The sequence below is a fragment of the Pteropus medius genome, unplaced genomic scaffold (genome assembly GCF_902729225.1).
Source record: "Pteropus medius unplaced genomic scaffold, Ma_sr-lr_union100, whole genome shotgun sequence".
NCBI lineage: Eukaryota > Metazoa > Chordata > Mammalia > Chiroptera > Pteropodidae > Pteropus > Pteropus medius.
The window spans coordinates 14,352,631-14,370,119 of NW_024342471.1; the positions used below are offsets into that span (position 1 = coordinate 14,352,631).

The 17,489-nt window shown below is 42.8% G+C and overlaps 1 protein-coding gene across 2 annotated transcripts in view; it reads right to left on the reverse strand.

Annotated features, from left to right (window-relative positions):
• Nucleotides 1-17,489, reverse strand: part of PTPRT (protein tyrosine phosphatase receptor type T) — a 937,324-nt gene that overhangs the window by 591,214 nt on the left and 328,621 nt on the right. For both annotated transcript variants that reach the window (XM_039864357.1, XM_039864356.1), the window contains exons 4-5: nt 10,286-10,367; nt 2,718-2,833 (exon numbers count right to left, since the gene is read on the reverse strand). In XM_039864357.1, the coding sequence (XP_039720291.1) occupies nt 2,718-2,833; nt 10,286-10,367 (198 nt within the window). The remainder of the gene's footprint in view (nt 1-2,717; nt 2,834-10,285; nt 10,368-17,489) is intronic.

Consider the following 17,489-nt stretch of genomic DNA (forward strand, 5'->3'; position numbering starts at 1 on the left):
AGATTTATCTCAAGCTCTGAGCCCACCAACTGCTCCCCAACCACTGCCAGAAAGAAAGGCCACTGACATACAATTCTAGGAGCAAAGTCACTGAATTTGTTTCCCTGACTTACAGCTGGTGGGGGGAAAAAAGGTCTCTACCTTCGGTGACTTAGTGATTCCTCGGCTTATCTTGGAAGCGACACAGCAGGAAAAAGCACTGCTGAAAGTTAGACCTCCTGTAGGTGTCTTGTGGAGACTCTTGGTCACGATGTGTCTATTTCAGTTCCCTTGGAAATTATCAGGCTAAGTCATCCCAACCCTGTTAAATGGAACAGACCTATGGCGAGTCTGTAGGCTGCTCCTCTAGGTGCTGGAACACATGCAAAGCATATCTCATAAGAAATTCTCCACTACCTTAGCCAGCCTCAGATCAGGGCTGCAGTTATCGCCTGAGTGGCAGGTGTCATGACAAACGCCTTATATTTTGCAAAAAGATGTTAACTTACTTCCAACTATACTGTTGCATTTAAGTCTGGACTTAACTAGCCGAGCAGGCATTTGCCAGAGAGTAAACTGTCTACTTCCCAATATTTCCTGAAATATAGATGAGGGAGACAATATTTTGGGAGCTCCCTTGAAGAAATAGGTATTGGATCTGTTCAGTCACCAGGTACATTTAAAGTATCCCAGGACGCAGATGGATCAGCAGAGAGCTAGGGACCTCTGCCATATGGTATTGCCCACCCCACCCCCTCTCTCATCTGCCACGTCCCCAAATTGCTTTTACACCGAGCATCATTATGTGAAACAAGCCTGTGAAACTCACTTGTGTGCCCTCAATAAGGCTGCGGTGGAGAACGCCGTTCCTTACATCACTCACTGTTTCTTTATGAGGACTCGTGGGAACAATTCCTGTCTGGCCCATGTGAACAACAGTTAGAATTTTCCCAGGCAATTGGTTTGTATTTATCTCAAAGACATTGTGAACCGTATATCTGACAAGTTTCCTTTATTCCACTGGCAGCCACGCGGCTGTGGCCTACGTAAGCGGCAGATACGGAGAAACCCTGTTTTCGCTGAATTACCAGCTCCAGTGTGTTCTTTCCTCTTATCTCGTGCTTCCTCACTTTTAATTTATACTGTCTTGTCATGTTTTCTGTCCCATTGTAAGCCACCTAAACAGCATTCTGTGAAAGAAGATTTGCTTTACACTGAAAAGTAGATAAATAAGATGTGCAAAAAGCTCCACACCACGTTTCCATCTATTTTCTCCAAAACTTCGATTACATTCTGCTTTTAACATCCTTCCGCTGATAGACCCAAGGTTTAGGGCGCACGACTCAAGACTGCGGCAGTAACCATGATAAAATAATCGGGAAATCCAAATAAAGGTACTACAAATATTATGATTGTCCTGTGTCATTCTCGTGACTCAACTGAGGCAATGCCATTGAAATGACAGTTTCCTAGGAGCCTGATGCACTTCAGTACTAATTATAATAAAAAGAGTAAATAACACTACTTCGTACTTGAGTGACATGTAGAAGTTCACCACGCTCCCTTATGCTCTGTAGCCAGCCCAGGGAAGCGGGAAGGGCAGGCATTACTGGTATTTTCATCCTACTGCACTGTGAAGAAGCGAGGAAGAATTGCCAGCCCCTCGATTTTCCAACTGCAGGACATGGGCTCAAATGCAAGAGGAGAAGTGATAATAAGAACGCTCATCAAAGTGTGCTGGGCACGGCTTTAAGAACCAACACCCAAACTATGTCGGCCAGGAAATAATAGGGATCTTTGACTATACGAAGTTGGAGGTAACTAGAGTCAGCTTCTTTCGAGAAATATTCCTGTTTCCTTGAACCAGAGGCAATGTCTTTCGAGACTTATGCTCTCCAAGACTTTCTGCAATGTCAAAAATATTCTCTATCTGCATCTGTCCAATGCGGTAGCCACTAGATGCGCGTGTGACTGGGCAGTTGAGTTTTGAATTTTATTTTGATCAATTCAAATTTAAGTAGTAGTAAGTTTAACAGGTTGCAGGATATAAGATCAATAGATGAAATTCAGTTTATAATGTATTTCTATATCCTAGTAATGAAAAATCAGAAATAGATATTTTAAAATGCCTTTTATAATAGCATCAAAAATATGAGATACTTAGGGATAAGTCTAACAAAAGATGTACACCAAAAATTGCAAAATCTTGCTGAGCGAAATTACTGACAATCTTAAATAAGTGAAGAAATGTACCATATCAGAGTCAGCAGATTTATTATTGCTAAGATGTCAGTTTTCCCCAAAGTGATCTATAGATTCAATGCAATCAGCCCCCATCAAAATCCCATAGGCTTTTTGTAGAAGTTGATAAAGTGATTCTAAAAGTCATATAGAAATGCAAATGTACCCAGAATCTAAAATACCCACTTTGCCTTAGCCCTGGGAATCAGGGCCTAAAAGACAAAGCTTGTTAGACAGTAGTTTGGAAAGTTCTAGTTCTAGCGCTTTTATGTTTGTGGTCTCAGCTTCTCCATTTATAAAATGGGTATATTGACACCTACATAACAGAATTAGAGTTAAGATTTAACAAGATCATGGATGCAGAGCATCATCCAAGGAGTAGAGGTACTTAAAAAATATCCCTTCCCCCTTATCCGCCGAGCCCTTTATCACAGCACACACTTTCTTCCCCTACCAAGGGATGGGCAGGTATGAGGAGGGACCTCTCCCAACCTTACCTGGAGCCACAGTTTGTCATGCTGAGACCACTTCCCACCAGCGATGCACTGAAATGTGGCATTCTGCCCCACGTTCACCTCGACATTTTGGAGCCGCAGAAAGTGAGGTGCTTTTCCTAAAAGAGAAACCAGAGAGCACATGAGGACAGAACTCAACAGCGTGGACCGCTTCCCTGTGGGCACATGGCAGTTCAGGAGGGGCACAGGGCAGGCTGGATGTTGTGTCTGGGAAGCGGCCTGGCTCGGTGTAGAGCTACGGTTGGCTGGTCACTTACTATGAACCGGGCACTGTCCTAAGAGCTTTACATTCATCCTCTTGCCTAAACCTCACAAAATCCATGAGGCGGGCAGTATCTCCATTTCACAGGTCATAATATTAAGGCTCTGAAGGGCTACATAGTTTGGCACAATCAGACAGCCAGAAAATGGGGGAGCCAAGACATAAATCCAGGCCTCGGAACCTCAAAATCCATATTATTAGCTTCTGAGCAACACTGCCATGTTTGGAAGAAGAAACTGGGGGAGGGGGAGGCGTGGGTGGTCACAGAAGGTTCCTAGCGGTAGCCCAAGTGAGTAGAAAGAAGAAAGCTGAAGTGAAGCATCTTTGGGCCTGAGACCTCCACACCTGGCCTTGGTAATGATGTTTGAAGAAGATGATGGGAAGGAAAGAAAGTGGAAGACAGAGGAGAAAAAGCTTTCATTCATTTAGTGTGTACTACGCGATTGATGTCACGTGCAGTGTCTACACAGTAACTCACTTAACCCAGTGTGGTTGGTGGTGGAATTATCTCTACTTCACAGTGAGTGAACTGAGGCACAGAAAATTCAAGAAACATTCAGTCTATACTTTTCATTCTAAGTTGTAGTGTCTCCTAAAGATGCGGGGGAGGTGGGACATTTACTCTGGGGACTTGGCATAACAGAAGAAAGGACTTTCAAACGAAACTCACAGTATTCATAAGCAATCAATTCTAGAATTAAATATATGTTTTATATTGGTTAGTTTGGTTCATCTCTTTCCTCATTTGTGGAGACAGGTCCTGATCTATGTGAGCTCTTCAAAGATAAATGGGTTGATAACCTATGTCTAGAAGAATGAGTTTCTTCATAGAGGCACAAAAGTGCCAAGGGTCCCTGTCACATCAACCAAATCAATGATGACCCAGGCATGGACACCCCCAGAATAGGATCGAATGGAGGGAGGGTTGTTAAGAGGAAGTTCAACAAAAAAGCCTTTGGCCATCTTTCTAGAGGGAGTTAAATATCCAGCGAGACAAATAATAAAACTAATGCCATTTGTTGAAAGCTCCTACAGTGCCAGGCACTATGATAAATGCTTTAGACATTTTATTTAACTTCGTAACCTTCCTGTAAAGCAGACACTATTATTATTTCCCTTTTAGAGAAGCAGTAACCAAGGCTCACCAAGTTTAATTTGCCCAAAGCTAGACAGCATTAATGACAGAAATAAAATCCAAACCAGGTCCATTTATGCCCCAAACTCAGCATTTAACTAGCACATTCTCTTGCTCCCTGAGCAGTGGGATATCAGAGTCAAAATGGAACCCAGGGTCCAAAGAAAAGGCTCGCAGGCAAAGCTGACTCTTCAGTCTCCCCTCATTGCTCCTGAATATCTTATCGCAAGTGATCCCTTTCCTTGCCATTTATCCCCAGGGCCTTTACCCTCTAAACTACCAAACTACCAAACCGTCACTTCCTGCAAATCTCAACGAAAGCCAAGAACCTCGGCACAATTAGGCACACCTGCCATGTGAAAACATATACCTTCTGCTCAGGTTTTTCAACAAAAAACTACTGCTCAGAGAGACCCCCCTCATGTTCCCCTCAGGACCTCATGGCTCGAGTGGGATCAATACTCCGCGATCCAGGGGGAGACCTCTTCTCTCCTTGTGGGCTTTTCAGAGCTGAAGATTCCTTGTATCTAGTCGACCTGACAAATGTCATGCTGCTTTGATTGTGTGAAATTGTTTCCTTTTTTGCTCTCCTGTATAATTTGTAAAGTTATTTTTGGAACTATCAGTTCAAGTCAATTCTTCGAGTGGGAATATTGTGAACCTTGTAAGCCCGTTGATGCCACAGGTTTAAAGAAAGAATGTCTGCTCCATGCAAGGAGGGAGCGCAGAGTCTTAGCTGCAATGTTGGGAGGTTTTGTGCTAGGTTTTATAGAGGGACACTGCCCCTTAGCCTTGGGGGACACTAGACAAATGGCTTCACCACTGGGATTTGTGCAATTAGAAATAGATCTGCTCTGGATTGATGTCCCCTGCTTTTTTCTGACTCCCTCCTTCTCCTCCTCAGCAACAGATCCTTTACCTTGATTCTTTCCCTCTTCCTCCCTACCTTCCAGGTTCAGTAGCAGAGAATTTAGAGACATAATGGCCCCTAGTGTTAATATTCGTCACTGTGAAACATTGGTGGTCTGTGCTTTTTGAGCCCTGGTCTCATTCCCAGCTCATGATGACATCGCTCTCTCTGGACATCGTCCTTATGTTGGGGAGCTCCTTATGTTTGCTCCACTCCTCTGAGCTTCTGGCCTCTCTGATCCTCTTCCCATCCCCCAACTCCAGTCCACTCTTAAGCCCTGTGCTCTCTCAATTGTCCGCTCCCCCCACTCCCAGCATCTACAGCTCTAAGAAAGAAAGTATCCTACCACCTTCAACTTACCAACCTTTAGGCAAACACAGTTGACCTTGGGGCGCAGACCAACTACCAATTTGTGGCTTTAAGCATTCCTACACACTCCCCACTGAGAGCCAGCACCCACAAAATGGGATCCCGCTGAACGGGGTTAACAGAAAACTGCTGTGCATTTGGGGCAAAATGCCTTGATGCCGGTGACATTTACACTCCGGCAGATGTCATGCAGCATCTGAAGACATATTATTGTGGCCTTTATCTCGCTCTTTAAACCTGACAGCACTCAGTAGGAAGCCACACAGTTGAAGAGCAAGCTCAGTACATACATTAGAAACGTGGTTCAGACACTCTGGGTTCAGTGACATAGTCCCACAAGGTTGTGATAAAAAAAAAAAAAGTTAAAAAAATTCTGAAAGTCAGCTTAGGAGCTAGAAACTTTGAAACTGAGTGGAAAATTGTGCTGACATTGCTCGTACACGGTTATAACTACAGAGGCCCCGCCGATGGCTAACACGGAGAAAGGACAGTAGAGAGTAACTATGGCTAAAATAATTTAGAATAACACAAAAATGTTAAATGGGCTATAAAATATAGACAAGAAGTTTCATTTTGTAAGAGAAAATAATTTCCTTTGAGAATTTTCGTCACTGTTTTGGAAGCTGCAAGGCAAGCATTTAAAACCCTAAGTTCAGCTCAAACCAATCGAGAATACAATTGCAAATCAGGCACTAATCCCACTGGAACTTTTAGAATATTTAATGAAATCACTTATTGATAAACGCTGACCATATATTAATAGAAAAATGTTTTACAGGACAGAGGCAGAGCATTAAAAAGCCTGAGGACATAAAAAGGATGTATATTTCTTAAGATAGTTAAAATTTTACCAATCTATGAGTGATGTCATAAATGCATTAATATTAAGGTTGGGGTTGGGGGAAAGGCACTGTCAGTCCAAAGGACAGTTTGGAAGTCACTAATAGGTTGCATGCTCCCATGATCCACACATGGTAAGCACTTGTGGATCCATATGTGGAAGGCAGCATTCAAATTCAACTGTCCCTAAATACATATCACCTTAACTTGCACCACCCAATAGCTTAAGCCAGAAATTTGAGAGTGCAGCATCGTTGATGCCTCTGGCTCCCAATCTAACCAGTTGACTCTGCCTCCTAAATTTATCTCTAATCTGGCCGCTTCTCTCCAACTCTGTTATACTTTTTTTTCATAGCACTGTTGACCATCTGTTATGTGCACCCTTAACATTCACGTGTCAAAGTCTGAATGTTCAGTACTTCGGACTGTGATTATTTTTGGTGATAGGGCCTTTAAAGAAGTGATTAAGTTAAAATGAGGCTGTCAGAATGGGCCCTACTCCAATGTAGACTGGTGTCCTCATAAGAAGAGAAAATTTGGACACACAAAGGCACATCAGGGGCACGTGTACACAGAGGAAGGGCCAGGACGAAGTGATAAGGTGGCCACCTACAAGCAAAGGAGAGAGGCCGTGGAAGAAACCAAACCTGCCATCTTCATCTCGGACTTCTGGCCTCCACTACTCTGAGGAATAAATTTCTGTTTAAGCACCTCCAGACTGTCGTATTTTGTTATGGCAACCATCTGTTATAGATCATACAATTACCTGATTATTTGTTTAATTTTCAAGGCTCTTTCACTTCAGTGGAAGCCCATGAGAGCTAAGAATGAATCTGTCTTATCCCCACAAACCCACAACAGTGCCTGGCAAGAAGCTCCTGCTCAGTAAACACTGGCTGAATGATGAATGGCTGTCTCTCCACCACCTTGGTCCAGGCGGCCATGATCCCTTCCATGACCCAGAACTTTCTTCCTAAGAGGTCTCCTGACTTCTTCTCTATAGCCCTTCCATTCGTTCTTGCACAAAGCAGCCACAGTGATCTTGTAATAATTAAATGAGATAGTATCAATCCCCAGCGTAAATCCCCCCAGTGGCACCCCATGCACTTAGATCAAAATCTAAACTGCTCACAGTGACTCAGGGCCTTGCAAGTTTGGGCCTGGATTCCTTCCCCAGTGCTCACTCAGACCACAATCCCCCACATCCCCAATGCCCAAGACACTCTCACACCATCGGGCTGACCCCCACTTGCTATTTCCTCTGTCTAGAATGTTCTCTCCCCAAATCAGTATACAGTGAACTCTTTCCTACAACTCAAGTCTCAGTTCAGATCCCATCTTCAAAGACATGTCTCCCGAACACTCTATCGAAGGAGCCCTCCCATATCCCAGTCACTCACATTTATTATATTCGCAGCACTAATCACTATCTGTAATTACATTAGTGACTTATTTAACATGACTCGTTTAGTGTCTTTCCTTCCTCCGCCTCTCAGCTAAGTACACACCATGGAAACAAGGACCTAACCTACCTCTATCCAGCAGAAGCTGACGCTCAAAAATTTACTTGCTGAAAGGATGGATAAACACCAGGACTGGACACGGACAGAGCACCTTGGGCCCTGCTCAACTCCAATGACTCATGGATAGATCTCTGAGGACTGCACGCACTGCCAGAATGTGAACATACAGATAAATGAAATTTTTTCCAATTCCAGCCACGATCACAGGGTTCTCACATTCTGATTCCTGGGAAATTTAAGCTGCCTGAGCATCGAGGCTGAACTCAGCTGACGCACATTATGCAGGAACACAGCCAGGGTCACTTCTTCCTGAGTTACATCCCATGGCCCATTTGCTGGGTAACTGGCTCGTAGCAATTCCATAACCAAGCAATACACACTCCTCAGCAAGAGGAGTATGTGGCTGTCCATAGAATCCTAAATTCAGGAGCAGCCCCTCAGAGGGGAGGAATCCAAGAGGGTCCATGGGACTTTGGGGGTGGAATGGCATCCAGGTTCCAGAGGACCCCCTCCTATGGAGATTTCTCGAAGAGAAAGAAGCATTTGGCTGCAATGGCAACCCAAGGACAGTGCTTGGAGTCAACGCAGAGCTTTCACCAATCTGCCCTTGAACGTGGTTGGGGCTGGGACAAGAGACAGGTGTAAGGTTGAGCCTCATGGTAGAGGTGAAAATTCTCATTAGAGCAGAGTTCTGGGGTCCTAAGAGAGCCAAGCCAGATTCTCTTGGGAAGACGCAAACATCACCTATCAAAAAGAGCAAGCGTGAGCATCAAGCATAGGGTAAGCAGCAGGAATGCAGCTGGATGCAGCAGAGATGAGTGTCCTCTCTGAGGAGGGGACATGTGCAGGGCTGGGGGAAGACTAAGACTTGTTTCAGAGAGACAACCTCAAAACTGGTGGCTGTGCAGGGTTGCATGTGTGCGGTGACGTGGACAACAGGTAGAGCCAGTCTGAGGTGAAAGATCAGTCTCTAATGGGCAGGGGATGCTGATTCCCAGGAACTGAGGGAGGGGAAGACTTCATCGTGGTGAGGAGGACTCATCTGCATATCTGGCATATAAACCCTGAATGGGGGAGGTGGTTCTGGGACCCTTTGTACAGGAAGTCTGGTTCAGCAGAGACATTTGCCAGGCATGATTGAACGGATGGACCCATTGGGAAAATTTCAAAGACTCAGGAAGTAACTCAGAAGGTAGGGAACTTAAGTCAGAAGGAGTAATGGAGAACCAGCAGGATCTCAGCATTCCTGAGATGTTGGCTGATTTCTGGGGAGGCGGTTTCTCTTGCACAGACAACAAACATAGTTATTCCAAACCTCGTTTTGCCAAAACCCCTTGGAACTTGTCCCGATTTCCTCCAGAGAAGGTGCTCTAAGACAATGAGTCAAACAATGGCATTCTAGTGCTAGAGAAAGGAAGTGACGTTCAGGGCTCTGACAAATTCATTGCAGCAGAAGTGAGAAGAGCCATTTCAATTAAAGCAACATAGATTGGGCTGAAATGAGAACAGCCCCCAAAATGGGAGCATTGAAAGGCATATAAGGACAGGGTACATGACATCTCTTGAGGGAACTGCAAACTGCACCATAGCCACAAGCCTGACTCAGGGCTATAAGGAGGGAGTAGAGAGCGGGCTACTAGGAGTTGCCTGGGACCAGATGGCTGCCAAGAAACTAATGAGAATCTGCAATCTGCGGAACGCTAACAAACTAATGGCACTGGCATCCCAACAGGCCCTTCTAGGAGCTCCCATAATCGCCATGCGCATCCCTGTGATTACGGTCCCCCCACCAAATGTCACTAGTTATGATGTCATCTCAATGACCTGCACCCAGGACTTGGCCCCTCTGAGATTCAGTGCACCCAGGAAACACAGTTCTTTGCTCAAACACATTCAAATATCTTAGACTGAATACAGCAAAGAGAGAACTTCAAGAGGAAATTGGATGGGCACGGGGGAGCGCTCTGCCTTTGAGGACTCTCGACACTGTACCAGAAGTACCAACCACCATGAGAAATCTCTCCCTACACCTACGTAGGAGCTGATGAGTGTATTTAAAATTACTTTAAAAAAATTAATAGCTTTGGGGCACTTTTCCCTGTGAGTGAACAGTGTGCTAATTTGCTCAGTGTTTTGGTGTTGTTCTTTTTTAAGACAATTGTGAAAGATTCTATCCAAAGCCCTCTAATTCTTCCACTTCAGTGGTCTGAATCCCACTAATAAACAATCAGGACTTTAGACTCTTTAATAATGGAGAGGGATTCACACGAAGATGTTTTGCCGCTCTGCAAATGCCTGTAGGTACTGCCTGTTGAATAGGCCGGCAAAATTATGGATTTATTCAGGACTGATTGCATTGAGTATGTAAGCACTTTTCAAGGATTGAAAAAAAAAAAAAAACAGAGAGAGCGAGAGATGTTTGTGAGCTCAGTGAATAGGGGGGATTGCAGCCTCCAAGCTATGCAGTCTGGCATGGAGCAAGGCTGTGTTAGGAGGAGGGAACAGACTTACTGCACGGATGAGCAAGGACGCGAACCTCGTCCACAGCGATGTATCCAGGATGACCTTTCAAAGAGACGGATTCAAATATCACCTGCAACACATAGGGTGGGAGTCAATTTCACAGAAGTGGTTGTAGGCACTCATCATAGGAACCTTCCCAGCTCCAAAACTCTTTATGTTTCTGCTTCCAATCAGAACCATCAAAGAGGCCTTACGTTAGGCTAGGATGCCATCCTGGCAATTGACTTGGATTTTCAAAACAAAGTAGAAAGGCCATACTCTAGCGACTAGCAAAAAGAAGAGTCAGTCACACGGAACATTTTTAATGGATTTCAGAAATAACTCTTGGATGCAGGAAAAACCACCCAAACATGGCCTGGAGACCCCAATCTATACCTTATTGTTGTTTCAAGTGAAGCACAGAGCAGAATTACTTCCTAATATCCTAACTTTCTTATGAAAGGTACGGGAGAAGTTTATCTTAGAAGACGCCATAAGCCAAGGAGGGTTTACCCCGATTAGACTCTACATCCCCAAGAAACATATTCCATCTGAATTTCTCAGTAACATCTCTTGAAGATAAGACCCGTGCACAACTGTTGGCAACAAATTTTTTAAACTCTCCATTCTGACTCCCACCCAAACTGCTATTTCAATAAAGATTTTATGACTCCGCTAACAGCTCTCTTTGTCACCCAACCTCTACCTTCATCTAGGAGAAGGGAATATCTGCGTTGACGACATGACCAACCCCTTGACCTTCCTAATTCAAGTGGCCTTATCTTCCACTCGGCTTCAGCCACAGGCTCATACGTGCCCTTCTCCACTCCAGAAACTGGAAAATCCATCTTCCTATATTTTGGCACAGCCTCCTATCCCACATTCCTCTCCAATTCACTCCCCTTACACCTGCTTCTCGGGCTCATATGGTACCCTGGACTCAACTTTTCAAGAGTCTATACATCTTCCTGGAAGCCCCTGCATTCTCAACAAGCCTGAGGTACCTCCTACCTGGGCTAATTACCCATACCATTCTCACGTAAAGCCCCAATTCCTCTGCATGCTCATTTGAACTTTGGCAAGCCTATTGCAAAACTGCCTTCTCCACTCTGTATCCCATGCAAATGTTCCCCTTTCAACATCACCCACCCAATCACAGCAGATACCCACTTCACATCTTCAAGAGGCAGAGGACAAGAGACGTCTAACTTCTTACCTATTAACCTAACCTACATAGGTTAGGTTACTACAAGATATGCTGGCACTCTCGACCCCGACCTTGACTGCATTTTCCAGCTTCTTGGTTCTTCGCAGTTCTCCCTCTTTATCCTGCATCTTCAAATCCTTCCTTAACCATAAATGCTTGGGCTTCATTTACTTTTTCAGAGCCACCTTTTAACAGTAGATTCTTCTCTACTATAGAGTCCAGTTGTGTTCCAATCCCATTAAAAATTCTCAACAGTTTTATCTACACTCAGTCTCAAAGCTTCCTTACTTCTCACTGCAAAATTTCAACCCACTATAATCTGGAGTCTGTCCCCAACACCCATACCCACCAAAAATAAACCTGCTCTCATGGCAGATACCAATAATCTTTTAATTGCTAAATCCAATAGTCATATGTAAATCTTTTTCTTACTTTAAAAAAGAAGATAGCATAGTTTTGGGGCTCTGGGTCAGAATGCCTGGGTTCCCATCCTGGCTGCACCGCTTACTAGTGTGTGACCTTGGGCAAGTCACCTTACTGCTCTGAGCCTCAGTTTTCTCCTCTGTAATTACACTGTCTACCTTATTGAATAATTTTTCAGATTAAAGAAGTTAATACACTACTTAGAAATATGTGTGGCACATGGTAGGACCTCAATAAATGTTTGCTAAAATAATTATTAATACTTGGTCTTTGTTTACAATTGTCAATGTTGATAGCAGCTCCCTTTCTGAGTCTATCTTCTATTTAGGCTCAGGTGACACTTTGCTGTCATGACTTTTCTCATAAGTCTGGGACTATTCTACCATAGATTTCTTTGTAAGTATTCCTCCTTCTATATCCAGCCTTCAAATGCAGACCTCCTCTTCCTTAAATGGTTGCCAGTTCACCGATAATCCCCAAACCCAGCTCTTCACTCCTCTACCAGCAGCCCCCAGCCTTTTTGCACCAGGAACCGGTGCTCCTATGAGAATCTAATTGCCTGATGATCTGAGGCAGAGCTGAGGGGGTGATGCTAGCTCTGGGGAGCTGCTGAAAAGGGGTTTACTGAAGAGGGGTTTACTGAGACAGACCTTCAGAGAGAGTTAACACACAAAACTGTGCAGGTAGTAGGAGAAAAGTCTGCAGAAATAAAAAGTGTGATAGCTGCCCGATCCTGAAGAGAAGGAAGGCAACAGATGACCTTTCTATAAAGAATCACATACCTAATTATATTTTTAATAATTCAAAAGAAACCAAAAGCAAAGTCTACAGGAAAAAAAAATGAAAGAAAATAGAACAAATACAGAAAATATATTTTAAAAGAAATAGCATAAACGCATTTAAATTGTGTAACACAAATGACGAAAATAAGAAAAAATATTTGTGACAATAAATATAAATACATTAAAAGAGAAAAGCTCTCAAACTGTCTAAATAGACAAAGTCTAATTGTATGTTATAATATAAACATTTAAAACAGAATGACTCAGTAACTTTAAGAATAACAAGTTGAACAAAGGGAAATAATAGGGAAATGCAAATAAACAGAACAGTTGTTGCAAAAATAATGCAAAAGCGTCAAAGTAGAATTTAAACCAAAAGAAAAAGAAAAACTATTAAGTGGATAAAAATGGTCATTTAAAAAATAATGCATGAGCGAATAGACTTAAAAGGAAAAAATGATGGGAAAAATAAACAATAGTTATATTTTAAATAAAACCCATTTATATTTATTTACCCTATGTTTCAGATGTTGACCAAATAAAAATAAATCTATCAAGTATGTATATAAATTAAATAATAATGCATTTACTAAATATATGTTAATAAGTATAAAGAATGAAATTTCTGTTCAAATGCTCATGGATTATTTACACAAATAGCATATGATAGGCTAAAGTATAGCTTCAATGAATTCCTCAAAGAAGAAACTGTATAGGTTTAGGTCTGCACATTTTCAATCAAATTTGCTAAAGCTAGAAATTAATGACAAAAGCTTAAAAATCAATTTCTTAAAATTGAAACATTATGTATTTCTTAAATATACAACACCTTCTTAATAACTGTAATGTCAAAGTACATTTTATATGTTAACAAAAGTATGAAACAAAAGTAAAAGTCAAATGGCAAGTTGAGAACAATATCTGTAAGACATATGCCAGCGAAAAGGTAAATGACCTGTTTCATAAAGAATTCTTGAGACTCAACAACATAAATAAACTCTCCAGAAGAAAAATTGGCAAGTGACCTCGGCAGGCAATTCACAAAAGATGAAGTAGGAATGGTAATAATCTATGAATGCAATGTTTTAAATGACACTAGGGAGGTTATGGTAATGAATATTTTCTTCTTTACACTTTTTTTAGATTTTCCAAATATTCTAAAATAAAGATAAGCTATTTTACAATTATAATAAAAATTAAATGCTTTATGGCACATTTTCATATCTCCCTTCATGCTATATTATCACTATTATCACCCATCACCCATATCGTTTGTTTGTAAGTCATTTCATTTCCTAAACTCTAAACCCACTAGGAAAAGGAACAGTGTCTTCAGTCAGTCAGTCAGTCAGTCAGTCAGTCATCTACTCATTTATTCATTCAACATTTAAAGAGAACCTCCTCTGTACCAGACACCGAGACGATGTTTATGCTGGGGCAATAAAAGTGAACGCAACAATTAAGGTCCTAGCTCTGATAAATTTCACCTTCTAGTGAATGGAAATGGAAATTAAACAAATGAATATGTAAAATTAAACTCATTTTGTGATTGGCATCATGAAGGAAATAAAGTGGATATTGTGATTAAGAGTAACTAAGACGAGGGTCTATTTTACTTAGAGTGGCCTGGGGAGAAATTTAAGGAGGTGATACTTAAGATGAGACCAGAAGGATGAAAGTGGCCGGTCAAGGAAGATGTGATGGTGAGTGCAAAGTCCACGAGGCAAGAAAGATCTTGGAGATGATTTGGGAACACAAAAGAAAAGGCTGGGAAATAGTAAGCAAGAGAGGCACAACCCAAGGCTGGAGTATCGAGAAGTCAGGTGACATGGGGTCTTACAAAACATAGTAGGGAGCTTGAATTTTCTTCTAAGTGGCTAAAAGATTATAAGCAGGGAAGTGATAAAATCTAATTTACTTTCTAAGATAATCGCCATGGCTGTTCTGTGGAAAATGACTGGGAGGTGGGAGGTTGAGCAAGAATGAAACAAACAGACCTACCAGTTGGCTATTGTAGTCATTCGATCAATCGGAAGATGAGCATGACTTTGATGACGGGGATGGCTATGGAAAATGAAGAAATCGATGGTTTGCGAGATATTTCAAAGGTAAAAATGAAAAGAATTGCTGTTAGATTAAAAGGAGAAGAGTGAAAGAAAGAGAAGACTCAGAATCTGCTAGGCTGATGGCACTGACGTGGGGGCTATGACTCGATGAATGGGTGTGCACGGGCTCTGTCAAGATTTCCTTTTGGCCACATTAAGTTTGAAATGGCAAGTAAACATCTTCATGGGTATGTTGAGTAGGAAGCTGCTGACATTGTTGCCGGAGCTCCTGGGTGATTTAGGAACCAGAGTTAGAACTGTGGTAGCTTTGGCATCTGAATGTCATTTAAAGCTATAGAACTACATGAGATCACCTTGGAAGACAGATGGATAGTTCAGAGAAGAGCCCAAGGCCAAGTGCTAAAAGCCCAATAGAGATTTTTTTTAGAATGGTAGAGATAGGAACATGATTTTAAGTAGAGAGGAATGAAGAAAGGAAATAGCATAAAATATTAGGGGGTGAGGAATCGATGAAACATGATTCTAGATGGGGCAGGACTCATTTGGGGTCAAGGTACCAGAGGAAGGGTTGTTATTGACCAGAAGAGGCACCTCATCAACTAAAACCGAATGATAATAAAAATAATAAAAAACAGAGAAATATGACCACAGTAACAAAGGTCTACAGTATTGACCGTTTATTATATGGTCTTCATTTAACCTCTCAACAGCCCTAAGAGGTGGAATCAGTTGAATTACTGAAGCCCAGAAAGGGAGCCGGACGTGGACTGAGGACCGAGGCCCTGGTCTCCTGGTTCGCAGGACATGGCCAGCCCCGTTACTGAATGCTGAAAAGCATTCCAACTCTCATTGAGTCAAAACACCTGGTTAAGAAGAATTCTGACTTTTCCCCCCAGTAAACCAAAGTTTAACTTAATTAAATTCTTCTCACACGTTAACTATTTCTCACATCATCACCCAGTATCTAACCTATGTCATACCTATTAACAAATATTCCATGAAGGAACACAAGGCTCATCATGAGAGAATAAATGTGTGATAGTGAAACACACATTTATTCGCTGTTCTCCTTTCCTTTGCGGAAATAAGAAATATGGAAATAAGAATTCCATTACGAGATAGAGTAGCCTTCATTCACCAGAATTCCTCTTAGGAATGTTTTTGTAGAGCACGGGGTAGGTGAGGCTTAGGTTTCTCAAATACGGGAGAGTAATATTCTGTAAGAAACAAGGGAAAGAATGTTCTGGCTTTCTATTAAATGACTTGATCATTATAAAGTGTTTACGATACGCATGGTAAGATATTGATAAGTGTTACTAATACTATTGCTTTTTCTCTAGAGGGCAGAGTGAGAAGTAAGAGGGAAAAATGCAGGGAATGGTGGTAAATCTGGGGAGAGGAAAAATGGAATGGGCTATGCATGTGACTACGCCCTGCAATCCCCACCCCAAGTTTCCACTAAAGTTCCCACACTCAACAGACTCTTTGCTGCGAGTCATGACCAGCAGGAACAGATAGAGAAGCTGGGCTTTGGGTACACGTGGAAGTATATGGAAATGAAGAGGCAAGTAAGGTTGCAGGAGCCAAGGAAGTTGGGGAAGGGGAGCGGGGGGCGGGGTCAAGTATGGAAGCAGAGAGAAGAAACTGCAACAGCTCACAAAATCTTTGATGAAGGCTCCAGTCTCACAAGGCATTAGAATCAGGGTCTACAGTACGTTTATAGCAATGGGCAGGCTCTGAATGCAGCTGAGAATGAAGCACCTCCCACAGCAGAAGTGGGAAAGTCCTCCCCATTACTGCGAGATGGCTCAGACTAGAATATTCGCAAAATGTGCAGTGGCCAAGAGGGTCCTGTCCTTAGCATGCCACTCAAGAATTAGATTTTAAAAAAAAATGTCATGCCACCTGCCATGAAACAGACCCCTCGATGCCTGAGGAGTGGAAGGTCAGCCATGAAACAGACCCCTCGATGCCTGAGGAGTGGAGGGTCAGCAATGCAGATACCAGGTGTATCAGAAATAGTGCCAGGGAGTGTACCCTTCTTCCCAAAAAAGGAAAAAAAAAAAAGGAAGGTTCATACTGGGTGGGCGTGGACCGTCCAGAGCCTACCTGGACTCACCTGCTGAGGCAGGTGCCCTGAACACTGAACTCTCACATGGGATTAGCGCTCAAGCCCACATCCAAATTCCTGGGCCAGCTGCCTGTTTCCAAAAACAAGGGTCAATCCTGGAGACCACCACGCCAGGGACCAGAGAGGGAGATCTCTAATGGCAGCTACAACATGTCACCGAAATATTACAGGGTGGCAGGCTTCAGTCATGGAGAAGCGATGGGCACTAGGAGTAAGCTGGCAGGGTCACCTGCTAGAAATCCCAGGTAGCCCCAAAGCTCCAACCAACCCCTCAGCCACGTTGCAGGCTTAACAGTTCTGTACAGGAACTTGGCCATACGAATCATTACTAGGGTTCAAGTTTCTGACCATGGGTTAGGACCTTCAGATGCAAGTCCGGTCTTGAGAAGTTTTTGTGAAAAGCCATAGGGCAGAGTGCTGCGGAACACGATCAGAGAAATCAGGTTTGGCTGCAGCAAGACGCTGCAGGAGCAGCTTACAGAGAAGCAGCACCACCAGAGCTGTTCAGACATCAAGAAAAATGTGAGGGTCATCCTGAATTCTCCCTGTTGATGAGACAGAAGTCAGACCGCTCAGATAGAAGAGCAGGACAGGGCTCCATCTT